The sequence below is a fragment of the Scyliorhinus canicula genome, chromosome 11 (assembly GCF_902713615.1).
Source record: "Scyliorhinus canicula chromosome 11, sScyCan1.1, whole genome shotgun sequence".
Lineage (NCBI taxonomy): Eukaryota > Metazoa > Chordata > Chondrichthyes > Carcharhiniformes > Scyliorhinidae > Scyliorhinus > Scyliorhinus canicula.
Window position 1 is genome coordinate 110,626,341 of NC_052156.1, and position 19,999 is coordinate 110,646,339.

Here is a 19,999-nt window from a genome sequence, read left to right on the forward strand (position 1 = left end):
ATTACTTCTGAAAGCATACATCGCATGAAACTTACACTTGCAGTTCTGGTGTTTTCCTATGGTCTCACCAAGTTTAGATGTTATTTGCTTTGCAAAGTTAACAAGCATCTTTATGGGCAATGAACCAATATAATGAACATTAGTCTTTTCAATATTTCAAACTAGAGATCTTCTTGATCTTTTTATAAGTAGAGAAGTATTTCCATTGTAGGATTCCTCCGATCAAGAACAATACCCATGCCATTGGAAGCCAGTTTTAAAAAAAAACTTCTCTTGTAGCTTTAAAGAAATATTTTCTTCCATTAGCAGATAAATATCGGGCGTACAAAAATCTGCATATGTAAGCAAAACACACTTTGTAACTACTATATTATTAAGGGAACATTGTTAAAAAGATTCAGTGATAATTATTTGCTTCAAACATTTATTTACAATAGTTTAACACCAAGAAGAAATTGCATGTTTGAAAAGATAAACTTTCTTTAAAAAAAAATCTGCTTACTACCTATAATCACCATCGTCTAAAGGTACATAATAAGTCAGATGTCCATTTGCACAAAATTCCTGCCAAATGAGGCAGTCACAAAAGATAAAAACTCATTAACCTGGTCTTTGCAGGTATAACAAGAGAATGACGTGATCAAAAATAACTGGAGGGAGAGACACACACACACAATTGGGGCAAGACAATCATGGATGCAAGCTAGTTATTTTTACCTCAAAGACAAGATCAGCTGTACATATACATTTAAGTGAAAAATGGAACAAAGCCTGTTCCATTAAAGTGTTTCATTCTTTGACTTGCAAACCAAAAATGGCAAGGTGAGTCAGAGTCCTTCTAGTTTTTCCAAACTCAACTTGTTTTAGTTGAACGAGGTTCAATGTTTAAAGAAAACAAGATGCTCCTTCTCAGTTGGTCTTGCTTGGTCCAACTCACCCAGTTTAAGGTCCACTTCCTTCCTGCTGATCATTGAGCAGCATTGATAGTGGTAGTGGTGGAGCCCACAGCCCAACCTATCTTGCCCTTCCTGCTGGAGGATGTGGTGTGAAGCATCCCACACAGAGAGAACATGGGGGAGGGGAGGAAAGGTCAAAAAGTGTGAAATTCAATGCCATGACCACCTTTCCCCCCATGACAAAATATTTTGTAAGAATGTCATCAAGTTTTATTTGTTCCTACACAGGTAATTCAGTAAAATATAAATTTAGAAATGTTTGCCTCAGGTAAACCTTATAAATATATTATACAGCATACATCTGTAGTAGTCGTCCATCCAGTCTCTGTTATACCATGCTGTTGCTTTCGCCAACTTTATCTACAAACTGCAAAAATAAAGGAAATTGTAGTTAACCAAAATAGGTATGATCATATTAGGTTTAACATTCAAAGATGTTGAGACAGTTGTCTTACATCAGGTGACAATTAGGATGCATGTCCAACATTCTCACTGCTGCACTGCCCATTAACAAATCAGTCCAGTTAACACACTTCCCTAATGGGAGTTCACACTCCACATATTGATCCAAAGACCAGGGCTAAAACCAAAACAACTCCTAGACTCCCATTAGCATGCACGTTATTTATATTAAGTAAATTATCATTTTTGGAGGCATGATGATTTAACTTGACTGCATGTTGAATATGTGAAAACAGAAGTTTAAATGTGCTTATGATCATAAACTTTGGAAGTTCTCCATATTTGCAGAAAATAACTACAAGTGCCCTCCTTTCTACATCAAAATAATTTCAAAACAAATGAGAAATTCTCTGATCAGGGCAAGCTTTTGAGGTGTTTTTTCCCCTTTTCCAAGTGAGATGTCGCAATGCTTTATCAAGTTCTATTCAACCTGTTCCCAACAGGATGTAGCCATGATAATACTAAATTCCCAGTTAGCTCAACAGCAACCATGGGGCGAAACAAATTAATTGCATTATTTTTGGTGTTTTCTAGCTTGGCTGTCTCATTAATGCATACCCCTGGAAAATAGTAATGGGGTACCAGTTTGTAAATAAATGCAGAGGTAGGAAAGAGGAATAACTAAAACCTGTGCGAGGATAGGGGACAGAAGTGATAATCCTGTAGGATAACAGAGGGTGGTAATAAGACATGTAAAGAAACGCAAGATGGGTCTACAGAAGCTGCAAATATGAACAGCAGAACTATAACCAGGACCTGATTTCAAAATAATGGGAAGGTTTGTTATGATCTGAAATTGTTGTCCTTGCTGTCCATTGAGTCTGCACTAACCCTCTGAAACAGCACCCTACCTAGGCTCAATCCCCCACCCTCTGCCCATAAGCCCACCAAGGGGTATTTTAGCATGGCCAATCCACCTAACCTGTACATCTTTGGACTGTGGAGGAAACTCATGCAAACACAGGAAGAATGCGCAACTCCACACAGACAATCAGGGAATTGAACCTGGGCCTCTGGCGCTGTGAGGCAGCAGTAGTAACCACTGTGCCACCAACGTGTTAATTTTTGAAAATAAATTTAGAGTACCCAATTAATTTTCTCCCCCCATCCCCCACCAATTAAGGGGCAATTTAGCGTGCCCGATTCATCTACCCTGCACATCTTTTTCAGTTTGTGGAAGCGAGACCCACGCAGACACGGAGAATGTGCAAACTCCACATGTTCGGTGACCCAGGGCCGGGATCGAATCCAGGTCCTCAGTGCCATGAGGCAGCAGTGCTAACCACTGCTCCATGCTAAACAGGAAATCACATCTCTAATCGTTTCCAGTTGACAGGTCATTGATCGGAAACATTAACTCTGTCGATGTTTTCTGATCTGCTTTTTCCAGAATCTTCTGGGTTTTTTTCCATGTTCTTCTCCTATTCTTGATTCTTATGTCCTAGATGCCCCTAGTATTCCTCAACCAACTCATCTGTGCAGCTGGTTCCTTTCACTTCATAAACTCTTGTCATCTATTTTATCCAATTATTTTTAGCCTTCCATATCATACTTAATCTTCCAAAAGCAGAAGTTAGTTCAATCCTTCACATTCCATGACTGCTTTCAAGTTGCTGGTCTCCATAATTTAAACGCAAAATGTAGATGCACAACAAATATCCATAATTGAAAGCAACAGTATGAAGGATATACAATGCATGGGGAAACAAATTGGGGATGTAATTAGTTTGATCAGAGAGACAGGACAGATTTCTGTTCCATAATTTTCTGCAGAATAATTTTTCCAACCTAACCTATAATGGGAGAGAGATAGAGGGCGGACAGTGCAGTCCCTTGCGGCTTGTAAAACAATAGCACTCCCAGCAAGTTTCCTGTCTATTTTCCTAATGAAGGAAAATGTATAGCATGGGAAATTGCAAATAAGATAAGATGACTCATATGCAACCAGTGGACTATGAATAGGTTTCAAATACTCAACTGCCGTTTGATACTAATTGCTGTGGTATAAAAGCCTGTGTGATATCCACTCCATCCACGTGGAAATGAATGTTAATAGTTTAAATCTTGTTAAAGCACAGTCTAAAACTAAGTATTTCTATGCTATGGACATAGCAAAAATGGGGCCAAATCACTATAGTACACAAAAATTTCATATCAAATAAAACAAATCATACTTGAGATCAACTCTAATAATGTGATTTATTTTTTTGTTTGAATCTTTAAAAGCTATTTCAAAACTCCATCCCCATAGAAGAGTCAGTGACGCTGACCATCCAGCCCAAGGAACATCATGGCCATGTAATTTCTATATTTATAAATCCATCCTTCAATGTACCAGCAACTACATTTCCCAAGAGCCACACCATCTCTGGGGAGTTGAATGCAAGTGGTTTATTGGAAAATTGAGTACAGAACTGATCATTTTCCACACATTAGTCTTAAATGGATGGCAGATTGCAGGCAGCAAGTTTGTGATTTGCCAATAAGTTGCCCTTTGCATGTCCATTCTGACCAGTGGCATAGGGCAAGTGCCCCATGGACCTCTTTTAGTTGGTCTTGCAGTTTGTAAGTTCACAACATAACACTTAAAAAAAAACTAATCTATACTGCTGCAGGCAGCAGTCTTCCCTCCAGGTTATGCAAACAAAACCATTATGAAAATGTAACAAGGTACGTACTTCATGCTCAGCCTCCTTTATGATATCGTCAGCTTTAAAGATATTTAACGGAACAATTATTAACAAGTAGCATAGAACCAGAAAAGTCATTATTCAAAGCGCGAGATGCCTTGATTATGTAAACATTTTTTTTTTAAAAAACAGGTTAATTTCAATAAAATACAAAATGACGGAATGTATAGTAGTGGATGATCTTAATGGAAAGGAGCTGTGAATTCAGAGTTTTAGATTTTAAAGCTCGTTAATTTAGGAGGACTTTCTGCCACAATTTGTAGCAATGCTAATGTTGATTAATACTCAGTGGCAGACCACCAATCAATTATTCTAAAATGAACTTGACGATTGGACACTCTTTACCTGCATAGATAACAGAAACACCAATAGGGTCAAATGTGTATTGATCAGCCCATGCCTGTATGTTTTGGATGACAGTTTGAAAGGTCACTTCAATTTTGGAAGTTTTTTTTGTTATGACTTACACTTTTACTTTTGTTCACAACACTTCAACCTACTTCAGCATATGACTAGCATAAGAAAAGTCCTTTACTGAATTTCCATATGGAAGCCTTTCACAACTAATTTTCCCCTCACCATCCATCCATACAAATATTTGTTTTAATGTATTTGTTTAGAGGATGATTTATTGCCCATCCTTAACTGCCCTCAAGAAGGTGGCAGAGAGTCATCTTCTTGAACCGCTGTAGTCCATGTAGTTTATGAACATCCACCGTACTGTTAGAGAGGGAGTTACAGGATTTTGACCCCAGCGACAGTGAAGGAAGAGCGATATATTCCCAAGTCAGGATGGTGAGTGACTGGGAGGGAAACGTGCAGGTGGTTGTGTTTCATGCGTCTGCGGCTCTTGTCCTCCTAAAAAGGTCAGGGTTTGGCAAATTGCTGCAGTGCGCCTTGTCGATGGTACACACTGCTGCGCCACGGTGTTGGTGGTGGAGGGAAGGATGAATGAAAATTTATAAAATGCTGACTATCATAAAGGGAGATGAGAACATTACAGTACAAGGAAGAAGTTGAAACTATGCAATAGTTTATGCCTTCGGCATATCCTAAAGCACCTTGAAGTGTAGTTGGCACTGCTGCTCGGTTTATAAATACAGCGTGCATAGCAAGGTACCAGAAACAGCAAGTTAAGATGAATGACCTATCACTGGTTTCTGGTGCTTTTTGAGACAGCAGCATTGGCCAGATACCATGAACCTCCCCCTCCCAATTAATATGATCATGGTTTATATCCAACCCAAAAGAAATATATGATTTGCTTTAACAATCCTCGATAGACATTAGTTCTAACAATACAATACTCGTTCAGTACTGGACTCAGAATTGGTTATGTATTCAAGTCCTGCAGCAGGGTTTTAAACCCACACCATCCGAATAAAAGGCAATAGAGCTTTCAACTGTTATAAGTGATGCATAATGCTACAATATCAAGACATCTTTTGCATCCAAGTAAAGTTTTCACAAATAGGATCGGCACCAGTTCTGCCTTTAAATGGCAGACTTTCCACAGCAAGTCCACTATAGTTAGATGATTGGAGATGTGTCAGCTGCCAATAAAATGCACTCTAGCTGCAACAGCCTTCGGGAAGAGAAAAGACAGCGTACAACATTTTGGGTGGGTACCCATCGGAACTGATAGGAAGGTACATTCCCAAAACATTAACTGTACTTTCTTTTTGCAGAAGCAGACAGACGTGCTAAGCACTTCTAGAATTTGTTTTTGCTTTAAATTTCCAGCATTAGTATACCTGCACTGAATACATTCTCTCCCTTCCCCTTCTGCAACTTAATTGAATTTTGTTTGCTTCTGTGTAAAATTTAAGACCTGACCTGAGAGGGTAATTAAAGCATCCTGAAGTTATATGTTCACAAAAACTGATAACGAGATTGAATGAAACATTTGGGTGGAAGTTCCACAAACAAAACATTACTCCAAGGTTTATATGTTGTGGGGTAAACATGGAAAATCTCCTTATATGAAATTAATGCTTGTTTTTTGCTATTAATAAATGCAATTACTTTTCTTCAGTTAGGGGAAGTAACAGTTTTCAGCAGTAGAAAATCACCACTTTATGTTTTGCATCTCGAGTCAAGGATGGTACAGGAAGACAGAGGCCAAAAGCATCCTCTACTCTGACCTAAAAAGTGTGCTCTATCCAAGTCCATTGATTACACCAGTACGCGACTTCCATTTCCCCTTCAACTAACCTTCTACATCATGAACTTTAACTTAAAAAACCCCAGAAACTGGTTAATTATGGGGACTTTGCAAGTGACTAGAATTGTGCTTTAATCTGCCTGGGTACTAGATGGTGCAGAACCAAGATTTTCAAATTAGGTTCTCTGAATCCAGGTAAGAATGCAGGTCAGCAAATTTCTGCAGTCGTTTGGTTTACCAATTATTAAATTTGCTAAATAGAGAATCCTTTAAAAAGAGAGCACTAATTCCTTTTATGGTGAGCTATTCAAACGTTTTTTTAAAAAATGTCATTGTTTCTCATCAGATCAGGTAAATCGCTTGCCTATTTTTTGCTTTTCAATCCTAATGCATATTAAACATAAATGAATGATTACCTAGCTTTGACATGTCTTCCTCTTTCTTCAACTGAAGTTAGTCTTCAATATTCATTGACATTCCTCCCCCCGTCCCATCCCTGTTGCTGATTTGGAGTAATTGGCACGTTTTAAATTTGCTTTTTCAGTAATTCCTCTGTGCAGGCACTGTCCAGGCAGTCTCTCTGTTCTTGTATGTATCTGCCCACTTTTCTGCCATTACATATCAGATATGTTCAATAGTGTTGTAGAAGCAAACAAGACCTATGCTCGAATTAGGGTCTACGGGTACTCCTGTTAGTCGGGGAGGGCCCTCTACACTTTAAAGAAAATAAAATGAAGTTGTATTTCAATTAATATGTATTTTCCTTAACATGCCTGAAAATATGACTAGCCAAGCAAGTTAATATTGAATTTGGTCCACAAAATGGCAAGTGGCTTAATGCTGATACACAATTAGAATTAGTTGATACACAACACACAGAACTGGAATGCTTAAGAAATTTTCCAGATTATTGGGTATTTTAGCACTATTTCTCATCCAGTCAGATATTCCCAGGGTATGTGACGTTTGTTCCTAATTCTTCACTGATTCGACTGAAAAGGAATTAATGAAGGTTGAAAAACAATATTCCACGAGATCAAACTACGTTTTATCTCCTGCTGAAAATGTGACAAGGATCCATTCAATAATGATTTACAGCTGTAAATTCTTCAATCCCTTTGCCCAAAAATAATGAAAGACCAGCCAATGATTTAAAGGCTGCTCAATCTTCGATATTAAATAAACACTGCAAAAACAGTGCAAAAAATGTTGTTGCATAGATCTCAATTGATTGCCAGATTATCCAAGTACGAGGCAATTATTTGAACTACATAATATGGTAGAGTCTCCCACATATGACACAATGGCATCACTCAAACAAAAACTTGCTATGCAGAAAGAAAATGAGTCAACAAATACTTGGGGGTTTAAATGTGATGCCCATCGTCTATAGCACTAAAACAGAAAACGGTCTAAAAGTTTCCATTGTAAAAATACCAAATCCACCTGTCAGCAGCTGAATACCAGCGATTAAAATGACTGCTAGAAATTCTGTAGTGAAGACACATACTTATACTCCTGATGAATAGATGACAGCTGGGAGCCTCCATTTTTAATCACAGTTGCGATTAAACTTTGTTCAGTTTATGTACTACCCACGGAACAATTATTTTAAGCGTCACAAAAGCTTCCTCAATGGCCTAACTCCAGCACCATAAGATAGCCTGAAGACCAAGTCAAATGGGAAGCAACAACCAAGTGCTAGATAGATTCTCACAAAAATATATAAGTATTTATTCCCACAATTTCTTTCACCAGGGCAGCATGGTAGCACAATTGGCTAGCACTGTGGCATCACAGCGCCAGGGTCCCAGGTGCGATTCCCCGCTGGGTCACTGTCTGTGCGGAGTCTGCACGTTCTCCCCGTGTGTGCATGAGTTTCCTCCGGGTGCTCTGGTTTCCTCCCACAGTCCAAAGACGTGCAGGTTAGGTGCTAGGCCATGCTAAATTGCCCTCAAGTGTCCAAAAGGTTAGATGGGGTTATTGGGTTACGGGGATAGGGTGGAAATGAGGTCTCAAGTGGGTCGGTGCAGGCTCGATGGGCCGAATGGCCTCCTTCTGCATTGTGTTCTATGTTTACCATCTTTACCCAATTTTACCTGAGAATTACCAATATTTGTAATGTTATGATTAGTGTAAAGGATTCAATTGATAAATACAACATTCAAAATAGTTTTAAAAAGCACATATTCCAAAGAGCATGACTCATGTCTAGAGCAGCTTTGGGGGTGAATAGTTCTCAGTGACTCACCCATGTAACCATTCTTCCTGTCTGACACGGACAGCAAGTGTCAGCAGATTATTTTACCACAGGGAGCATGACAGACGTATGGATTTCTGGATGAATGAAATTGTTTCTTAAACAATTGCAAGGGGTCTTACATCCACCACTACATTATTTAGAAGTCTGATCCACAAACGGAATGCTGCATTTGAAGAATTTATTTGATCAGTTCTAAATTTACTTTTCAAGTGGTTTGAACAGGTCCTCTTTTTCTACATCTACAGTTTAACTTAAAGCAGCAATTCATAAAGTCCAGGAAAAGCAATTAGGTGATTTTAAAAACTGAAACTTCTATTCTTCTCCACTCTTTGCTCATAGCTAGGACCCCAACATAATTCACCCGCCAGATTTTTTTTTTTTTGGTTTTTTTTTTTACACTGCCTCCAGTGCCTGAACATCTTTTGTTGCTTGGCACTCAGAATTGGATGCATGTTCAAGCTACGATCCAACCATTTTTTGATCCCCACTTCCTCAGATTTTATTACTAGCTTTGTTGATCAATGTTTTCCATTGATTAGACATGTTAAACTCAGTCTCCATCAGCAGCTATTTAAACAATATTGAAGTCATTTATTTTTATTTGTCATACTTTACATCTGTTGGGATTAAATTCTATCTGCAACTGTTCTGCTCACTTACACATTTTGCTGAACTAGTTTTGTAATTTCTTACTTGCTGCTTCCAATTCCATTGCCCTAATTTTGGTATCAGCTGCAAACTTGATCACTTTGCATAGAGTTTCTGAAATTAGGTCATTATGTAAATCTGGAAGGATGGCGGTATTTGTCCTGCGCCATCCCACACAGTACTGCCCTTCTAGAGACACAGCTCCCATAGTGAGAAAGTGTGATTTCCTAATCCACTCCCTCACACTTAACCCCTAGAGCACAGAGCTATTCTCACATAGAAATTTATCACGGCTCCTTTGGAAATCAAAGTATGCTAGGTCATAAGGTTTACAACAGACCACTTGGAGTGGTTTCTCCCTCAAATTTAAGGAAGCTTGTTAGGCAGGATCTTGCCCTTCTGTATCAACTGTTTATGCAGACGGTCAATTTTATTGCTGATAATGAATTCTGTTCATATCAAATGGAAGTAAATCAAATGGATCTGTTAGTTGTCAGAGTCTGTTTTGGCACCAATTTGGAATATACTCTCATATTAACCCATTTTCAGGCTACTGGTACCTCCACATTGTCCATTGACCTCTCCATAATCACCAGTACTTCACAACTCCCTTTCTTAGTTTTGCAGCACTGGAACAAATTATTTTGTTTTCAGGATTGTTGTTGAAATTCCATCTCACCAATCAAAGGCATTGATTTTACTTGGGATACTTTGGGAGGGCTTATTATTGTAAACCATTACTCAAGGAGACTTAAAATAAAAATAACCAGGTGCATTACTACGTTGATCTAAAAACAAAATTTAAAAAAAAAACACAGCAACTATATTGTTCTTGTACAAGACCTTGTTTGCACCCAATTCACAATGAGATTTTTGGCCCAGTTTTCATCCCTCATATAGAGGATGATGTTGATGACCCCCCAAAAGGTTTGGATGCCTAAAAGCACTTAATATCATTAAACGTGAGTTTTTTTTGAAAATGCAAGGTATAAGAGAGGAATTTCTTAGATTTTGCTCCCTTTTTAATTTAGTTTTTTTTCTTCAAATCTTTCATTCACCTGTCTCTGAAAGAAATTACATGGCTGCTGATGGATATGGGGAGGTGAGGAGTGTGGAGATTAGGGATCATGATGTTCAACTGTACTTTGACTGTATGAGATAAGCTCAATGGACCAGCTGATGTTTTTCTGACCCCTATTTTCATAAATACCCGTGAATTCTACGAATTCAATAAAATCCTTTTTTAAAATTACACTTCATACAACTTAAAAATGCAATACATATTTGAAAGGTTAACAAAGCATTCAAAATGATTTCTTCACTTTATGGCATTTTGAGTTCTTACCTTTCTGCTGGTAAACACTTAAAATGGTTTGACTAAATAACGGACTCTATAATTCACCCCCAACTATTGCCTGTGGATTTCGGAACCAAAATATGTTAAATGTACTGCTAAGAACTCAGAATTTTAAAAAAAAATCTTATTTAAATGGTATGATTATAATCTAACATGCACTGAATAATACAAATACTTACTGAGCTTATTCCAGGTAAATTCAGAATCGAGCCTAATATAGGCACTCGTCTAATAAAGCCAACCACCACTGGGAAGAAACCCCTAGCAAAGATAATGGAAAAGAATTGGGCTTTTAGAAAATGAAACTTTGGGTGGGAAAAAGAAACAAAAACTAACGGACATTTTGTTAGGCAAGATACAAACTTCAAGAGACAGTTAGCACTGAAATCCTGGCTTAATGAAGTTTCATAAATGTAATCCTAAATTCTAAAATTCACATGACTTCAAATAATTAATTCCAGCCTCTTAAATTTGTCCAGTGAGAAGAGGCCAATTGTTTTTTCTTAAAATGATGCGGCCCAAAAGAAACAACTATCCATTACATGAGCACACTTGGATTTATGGACAGTGGAGTGGATAATGAATCACTCAGTACAAGTCTCAATGTCTCTTACCTGAATAAAAGAAAGAATCCATAAATTTCAAGAGCCATGCCTATTACAGGCCAACCAATCAGCACCACGAAAATGCCACCCAGAAAGAAGCCCGTGGCTTTCATTTTGTGCTTTGGAAGAAGAACCTGAAAGTCCTTTCTAAGCCGATTACAAAGGACAAGCCTGCCACAAATAAAATCTGTAAAGGAAAGAATAAGACTGTTAGAATGACTGACCTGATTACATCCACTTTAGAAACCCATGTTATAAATTCTAATTCCGAATTCCTCCAACGTCTCATGTTTATCATATGTACTTTATCATTCTGATGGGTACATTATCACAGGGATGATTATTTACTATCGACATCAAAGCCTTGGATGAAGGGGCCAAAAATAAGGTAGCTAAATTTGCTGATGACACCAAGCCAGGTGGAAGAGGAAGTTGTCAAGAGAAGGTAGTGAGTCTGTAAAGGGATAGAGACACATTAAGTGAGTGGGCAAATAATCAGCATATGGAGTATAACATGGGTAAATGTGAACGTGTCTGCTTCGGCAGACAAAATAGCGTATTATTTCTATGGAGAGAGATTGCAGAACTCAGCGGTACAGAGAATCCAGGTGTTCTGGTACAGGAAGCTAGTATCCAGGAGGTCAAATTGAATGGTGGCATTTAGTACAGGGCCTTGGTGAAGTTTGAACAGTTGGGAATGCACCCATTGAAGTTTTGAGGAACGTGAAATGATCTTATTGAAGCATACAAGACCCCAGTGAAATTGCAAGGGTCAAGACCAGAAGGATGTTTCCACTTGATGGGGAGACTAGAAGTAGGGGGTACACAGTGTTAGGAAATTAAAGTTAATTAAGGAGATTTATATTTGTATTGGTAAACATTATAAAGAAGATACCGTATATACTCGCGTAACATGCGACTTTTGAGCACCTAATTTGAAGCCTAAATTTCGGGGGTCGCATGATACGAGAGGTACAAAAATTGCGGGTGTGAAATGCTGGCCAAGATAAGTCACATAGCATCCAGCTGGCTTTACTAGCGTCGTTCAGCCACTTGCTGTTTCCATTCATACAAACATGAATGGAAACGTCAAGTGGCTGAACATCTTCCCATCAGAATGCTGTGGTCAAAATCTGAAGAGTAGTATTCTGATGGGAAGATGGGAAGAGTGGATTCTGCTGTGAAAGCTGTTCGCGATTTGAACAGCTTTCCAGCTGGCTTTACTAGCGTCGTTCAGCCACTTGCCGTTTCCATTCATAAAAATATGAATGGAAACGTCAAGTGGCTGAACATCTTCCCATCAGAATACTACTCTTCAGATTTTGACCACAGCATTCTGATGGGAAGATGTTCAGCCACTTGACGTTTCCATTCATGTTTTTATGAATAGAAACGGCAAGTGGCTGGACAATGCGAGTAAAGCTAGCTGGAAAGCTGTTCGAATCGCGAACAGCTTTCACAGCAGAATACACTCTTCCCATCTTCCCATCAGAATACTACTGATTGTGACCACAGCATTCTGATGGGAAGATGTTCAGCCACTTGACGTTTCCATTCACGTTTTTATGAATGGAAACGGCAAGTGGCTGAACAACGCGAGTAAAGCCAGCTGGAAAGCTGTTCGAATCGCGAACAGCTTTCACAGCAGAATCAACTCTGCAGAAACCACACACAATGATACCATTTGGAAGTTTTAGTTTCCAAAATTAATTTCCAAAAAAGTCACTCGCATGATACATGAGGTATACCATAAAATCATGTTTTGGGGACGAAAATTTAGGGGTCGCATGATACGCGAGATCGAAGGATACGCGAGTATATACGGTATAGCTTTGAGTGAGTTTAATTTACTGGGGTGGGGGGGGAAAGAGATGGGGGAAGGGTGAAGAGCGACTTTTACAGTTGTTTTTTCCAGTGAGATCTTCTTCCAGCCCCACCGACTGATAAACCCTCTGTGGGTTTCCCAGCAGCGAGGGAGGGTTTAATAGGAAAATCCCACTGACAGTGATGGGACCAGAAGTTCAAGAAACACACCACACCAGGAAGGTGGGGGGGAGGGAGAACCGCTTCCCCCCCCAACATTTCTGTGCTTGGACAAAGGTGCTTATACGTGTGGAGATTGGTTTCAATGGCAGCTATGATTTTTTGTGCTTAGAGGGCTTGAAGAGTAAATAAAATAGCCGTGATTGCTGACCAACCAGGGCCTTGGTTAGGGAACATTTAAGTTATAGTTAAGTTAATTTGATTGTAATTGGAGAAGAAAAAGCATACTTCACAGCTCTGCTCGGAGCAATTGGATTTTTATACGGCTAAAGAGGGAAACCTAAAGTCCAGCTAGTTAAGGAAATTAGAGATATTAAGAGAAGTTTGCAAGAAGTCTGGAGTTAACGGAACAGATGAAACTGGGAACCATCACAGATTACTGCTCAGTAAAGAGAGTTGAAAAGGCATTGGATTGAGAGAAGCCAGAAAGCAAGAAAGCAATGCTGAGGTTTGTGAGAAATTACTATTTGGGAGACCTTATTTGAAATAATCGAGTAAACCGGTGACAGGACCTCAGAATTTGTGTAAAAGTCTTTAAGACAAAGGAAACCTGAAGGGAGAAGTGTAAAACCTGAAAGTGAAAACTTAATGGTAGCAGGGTCAGGAGAACATGGTAGCAGGGTCACGAGAACAGAATTCAAAAGAAGATTTGGAAGTGTGGCTTTTGAAAACGGAATTTGAAACCACTCGTACGGAAGCCAGAGTTTAGTGAGACAAGGTGGCTCGCAAAAAAAGGTTTACCAGGATGTTGCCTGGTCTGGAGGGCTTTCACTACGATGAGAGGTTGAATAAACTCGGATTGTTTTTGCTGGAAAGACGGAGGCTGATTGAGGTCTAAAAAATTACAATAGGTATAGACAGAGTGAATAGCCAGAAGCTTTTTCCTAGGGTGGAAGTCTCAACTACAAGGGGGCACAGGTTCAAGGTGAGAGGGAGAAAGTTTAGGGGAGATGTGCAGAGAATGTTTTTAATGCAGAGAGTGGTGGGTGCCTGGAACGCGTTGCCAGTTGAGGTGGTGGAGGCAGGCCCGATAGCAACGTTTAAGATGTACCTTGAACGGGCGGGGAATGAAGGGATACAGATCGTTTGGGCAATAAGTAGGTCTAAGTAAGGAATCTGGATCGGTGTAGGCTTGGTGGCCGAAGGGCCAGTTCCTGCTGTAATGTTCTTTGTTCCCTTAGTCTTTGAGCCAGAGTTCTATTCTGGGATCTACTCATCCATTAATAACATCAATAAGATAGATATGGTTTAAGATGGAGATGAGGAGAATTGTTTTCTCTCAGAGGGCCGTTAGTTTGTGGAATCCTCTGTCAGAAAGCAGTGGAGGCTGTGTTATTGAATTTATTCAAGACAGAGTTAGACAGACTTTTGTGATACACAAGGGAGTCAAAGGTTAGGAGGGCAGACATGAAAGTGGAGTTTGAAGGCACAACTAGGTCAATCATGATCTTATTGAATGGGGAGCAGGCTCGAAAGGTTGAATGACCTATTCCTGCTCCCAAGTTCCTCTGATCGGGAGCAATCCTGTATTATGAAATGGGATATTAGCAGTGTTCTGCAAATTATATACGAGTTGTACTTTGGACAGTTTCTTAGCAATGAGATTATTTTACGAATTCTAAAGATAGAGGAATCATTTTTGGACATGCATGTGTTTCAGGTACCCAACGCACTTTGAAGGATGAATATCTAGGCGTAAAATATTAATTCCTATACAACTTAATACTTTTTCTACATATCTGGATTTCATAAAAATTAGCTGCAAGTTTTCAAAATAGATATTAGCTAAAAGCACTGCCACAAGGATTTTACCATGAGTGGCTAGCTCAACTTTTTGTATCATGTCCATTGAAGGGCAAAGAAAATCCAGCAGTTACCATTACCCTGTCCTTCCAAATAGGTTGTATCTGTACAGTGCATTTTGAGAAGAATAAAACCAAGTCAAAAGAACAGGAATCATGCACCAAAGTCTATGAACTACTAATTCTGGCAGGAATTAGGAATAGTTCAAGAGCATCACACAAGAAGCACATTACACAAGGGTGAGGATCTTAGCTTAATTACCAATATTGTAAATCTCCCTAATGACACCACAAGAATCTTTGCCATTGGACAGTTATACTCATTTAGCCTCATATTCTACCTTACGCATAGCCTATCTCCTTTTTTTCTGCCACCTTCTAGACATAATAGGATTCTTGTCAAAAGACTAAGCAACAGACTGAAGCACGGAGTACAACTTGGCTCACAAAGCTTACGATCAGTATAGCATAATATGGCTTCATATCAAATTGAGTAGTTTATAAATTGAGATTTTAAGAGAAACACAAATTCAATAATCAAAACTTACATTTCCTATCGCAAGGAGTGCCTTGTCAAAGAACAGTACCATGCCAAAGAACAGGAAAAACACACCAAAGCCTGTTAGACCCATTCCAATTTCTGCAAGGAAAAGAAGAGATAACAATCAGATTCACTGCTCTGTTTCACTTCCTACTGTCACTTCAACCGTGTGATTATTAAAAAATAAGTCAATCTATAACAGATTTCAAAGGAATTTAATTATACCAAAGATAAATTTAGTGGCTTTTCAACTGCATAAATCTCTTGTCATCAGTGTAGAAGAATAATCTGACCACACAAAGCAGCTTAATGCCAAGCTTTTAAATGTACATTACGCAACTACCTAATTTCCTAAACAAAATGGGCTATATTTTTCATTGCTGAGCTTTAAAAATGAAATAAAGACAAAACAAAAATTGCATTTAAAGAATGATATCCCAACAGAACAGTCAATTGAGTACTTTCACACTGGAGTTACTGCAGCAATGTGGCCACAAATTTACACAAAGCAACCCCCCCCCCCCCCCCCGCCGCCCAATCAAATAGCAATGAGTTAATCATCAGGTTATCTGTTAGTGATGTTGATCAAGGGGTACATGCAGGTCAGGACACCAGGGAAAATTCCCCTGCACCATTTTTGAAATTTGGACCAGACAGATAGGTCATCAGTTGAATTTTTCATCTGTCGCACAGCACTTCCAATTGTGCAGCATTTCCCCATTACTGCATTTGACAGTGGGTGGACCTTGTGCTCAAGGTTCTGGACTGGGATACAATCTCACCACTAGCCCTCAGATGAAAGTTATAGGTGTTTTATGTGGCTCTTAGCTGCCATTTGGTCAAAGTACATGCCCACACACAGCAGCATATGGACACCATTCAATAGCAAGGAACATATACACCACACAAGTTCCAGTGTCTATTTTTGACAAGAGAGAGTCTAACTACCTTCTATTGACATTACCATATTTAATCTCCACCATCAATATCCTGGGGTAACCACTGATCAGAAACTAAGCTGAACATGTCACATAAATGCAATGGTCACAAATAACAGCTCAGAGCCTGGGTATTCTGCAGTGTATAACTCATCTCCCGATTCCCCAAACCTTGCCCACCATCTAGTCTGAGTCTCAAATTTGATGGAACAATCCCAACTCGCCTCGATGGGTACAGCTCGAACACTATTCAAAGATGCTCAACAGAATCCAGGATAAGGCAAATGTTTAACTAGGACCCCAGCTACCACTGTCAAGCACACTTCCTTCAACACCAGTGCACTATGGCTGCAGTGTGTACCATGTGCAAGATAAAAAGCAGTAACTTACCAAGGCTCCTTTAACAGCACCTGGAACAAGATGGGCAGAAGGGAACATCACCACCTCCAAGTTCCCTGCCATGTCAAGCACCACCCTGACTTGGAAACAGATCACTGTTCCTTCCTTGGCACTGGGTCAAACCCAAAGCACTGTGCATGCAGATGCATTCACCACGTGGACTACAGTGGCTTATGGGGGCAGGTCACCGGCATCCCAGGGAAATGAGGGATGGACAGTAAATGTTCACTTGCATTCATTACCAGCCTACATGCCTCATCATGACACATGTTGTCCAAAGTGGGAGCATTTGGTTTATGTAATGTTACAAGCAAAAGTAATATCTACTAAATAAATAGGTATCAATTTCTTCCTCCAATGTATAAAAGCACAATTTATATACCCTTTGTACACAGCATGTAGAGATAAAAATGAGGACCAAAAGGTTCATTCAACTGTTCAGCACATGGTTATCAAAGCCCACCACTGGGCATTGCCCTTGACAGTTAAGTCATGAAATACACAGTTCCTGCTGAGATGTAGCAACATTATATTTTGTTTTAATATTTCCACGTTACAACTAAAAAATTGTGGAGAATTAATTTGGGGTATGACTGTAAAATTAATGTTACTACAATTCTGACGCTGGCATTTATTTCTTGAAACTAAGCTCTACCTGGTGAGACAATTTGGTCTTTGCATGATTGCAAAATGAAGGCATATGCCCACTTGGTCAATGTCAAGAGTTTTTCGGTGCACAAGCTCTGATCTGACACTTTTGAGCGCAATGATGCCAAGGGATGCGACAATCTACCAGATGGCATCACAAATTGTTTCAGCTTTGCCTTGTACACGTTGCAATCCCAATCTAGTGTGAAGCTTGTTTTACAAGTTGCTGTGCATTCTGGTGTTTGAGGCAATCTACTTACTGCTCATTTTTTCCTAAAGTTATTTAGGGAAACTGAACACTGCTTTAAATATCCTTCATTACGACAATGACCACACTTCCAATGTATTAACTGACGATGCAGTAATTTGGGACATTTCATGGTTGTAAAAAGTGCTTTCTAAATGCAAGCTCTTTTATATATGTACAGAATTTTCATCTGTGAGATGGAGCACAAGTCACAGCCTTGGACTTAAATCTCAGTTAAAACTGGGCAATATGGTATAACTGCATTTATACCTGACTTTTCAAGTGCAGATTCACCCATTTCAAAAGTATATTCCATAAAAACTTATAGATGGTCTCACTCAATTTGAAATGTAATGCTGACAAGTACACCTGGCAAAATAATTTAAACAATCATATCCCTACAGTGCAGGAGGCCATTCAGCCCATCAAGTCTGCACTAGCCCTTGGAAAGAACACCCTACTTAAATTGCCCTTAGGTGACCAAAAAAGGTTCGATGGGGTTATCGGGTTGCAGGGATAGGGTGGAAGTGAGGGCTTAAGTGGGTTGGTGAAGACTCGATGGGCCAAATGGCCTCCTTCTACACTGTATGCTCTACGTTTATCAAGCTCATGCCTCCACCCTATCCCTGTAACCCAACCTAACCTTTTGGACACAAAGGGAAATTTTATTACAGCCAATCCACCTAACCTGCACATCTATGGACTGAGGGGGGAAACCGGAGCCCAGACGAAACCCACGCAGACATGAGAAAGGGCAGACTCCGCAGTCACCCGAGGCCAGAATTGAACTCAGGACCCTGGAGCTGTGAAGCCACAGTACTAACCACTGTGCCACCCTATTGGTATTTCTTGTATCTGTTGCTACTGTTACAGTAGAATAATGCCATTACAGTCCATCCAGGGGGTGGTTTAGCTCACCAGGCTAAATCACTGGCTTTTAAAGCAGACCAAGCAGGCCAGCAGCATGGTTCGATTCCCGTACCAGCCTCCCCGGACAGACGCTGGAATGTGGCGACTAGGGACTTTTCACAGTAACTTCATTGAAGCCTACTCGTGACAATAAGCGATTTTCATTTCATTTCATGCCAGCCTTGGCTCAGTAATAAACTCTTGTCTCTTAGTCAAGAAACTGTGGGATTAAGTCCTACTCCAGATGTTCGTGGACAAAGATAAAGGATGACACCCTGGCTAAGCACCGAGGCAGTGGTGCTCCCTTTCCGATCAGTCCTCAAACACAGAACGGTCACATAGCACAGGAGGACGCCGTTCGGCCTCTCTCCAGCCAGCTCCGGCGTTCTGCAAGAGCAGTTTAACAGGTCTCATGCACTCAATTGCCAATATGGATCCTCAAATTCCTCGTCCCCACTAAATGGTCCAACCTGTTCTCTCAAGTTAAAGGCTTCCCAGCAACAGAGGTTTCCAGATGGGATGAAATAACCGATTGATTCAACACGCAATTGCGGCCCTTATCACATGGCTGTGGTGGGTGTAGAAGTTGCCTACATTAATGACCAGCCTCGGAAAAGTCCAATCAGGTCCTGAACTATACGAAAGGCAGGTCTCTCAGTCTAACCACCACCGCCCATTGGGACCACGGGGCCTGTGTTCACACCCACCCATCCACAGCACCTCCTGCCTTTATTTGAACTTCAGAAGGCCGGGCGGCCAAAGTAACTAGCTGGGAGCTTGGTGCCCGTTCGATGTTCCTGGAGCCGGGACCGTGAGGAGTTCCAGGCCGCAGCCGGGCCCAGGGAACGTTTAGAAGAAGCCAGGCCGGCTGCCCAATCCCACTCCCCCACCACCTCACAAGGCAACGCCAGTGTGGCTGGCTGGCCGACCATCTCTCTCGCTTTCACTCACTCTGCGAGTCCGTCAGGGAAATCATGTTGCCGGCCTCTGATTCTCATCGGCTTCGCCAAATCCACATCAGCCGCCACGTCTTCCGGAAGCGACACGCCTCCCCCTAGTAACCGGGCGGCCGCTTCCGGGGCGGGGCTTGCATCAATCCCCGGCCTCTCTTCCTGCCAATGGGTGCCGGAGTAGGTCCCGCCTCCTAATGGAGACTACGCGGGTTTCTCACCTCTGATTGGAGATATGAGCCGTCCAACTTGATTGACAGGAATAGGCCGTAGGTCCGATTGGAGAATCGCCAAGCCAATGGTATGGTGGGGCGGGCACGCCTCTGATTGGAAGAGCGTTGAGCCAATGGTTTTGTGGGGGATGGGTTGCACGCCTC

At 40.5% G+C, this 19,999-nt stretch overlaps 1 protein-coding gene across 1 annotated transcript; it reads right to left on the bottom strand.

The window, feature by feature from the left end:
* Window positions 1-407: 407 nt before the first annotated feature.
* golt1ba (golgi transport 1Ba) lies at window positions 408-19,782 on the bottom strand. Its single transcript, XM_038811069.1, is given in 6 exon segments — window positions 408-1,323; window positions 10,720-10,801; window positions 11,155-11,269; window positions 11,272-11,332; window positions 15,539-15,630; window positions 19,624-19,782. Coding segments are annotated over 6 exon segments (414 nt in total). The 5' UTR covers window positions 19,649-19,782; the 3' UTR covers window positions 408-1,284.
* Window positions 19,783-19,999: the final 217 nt, after the last annotated feature.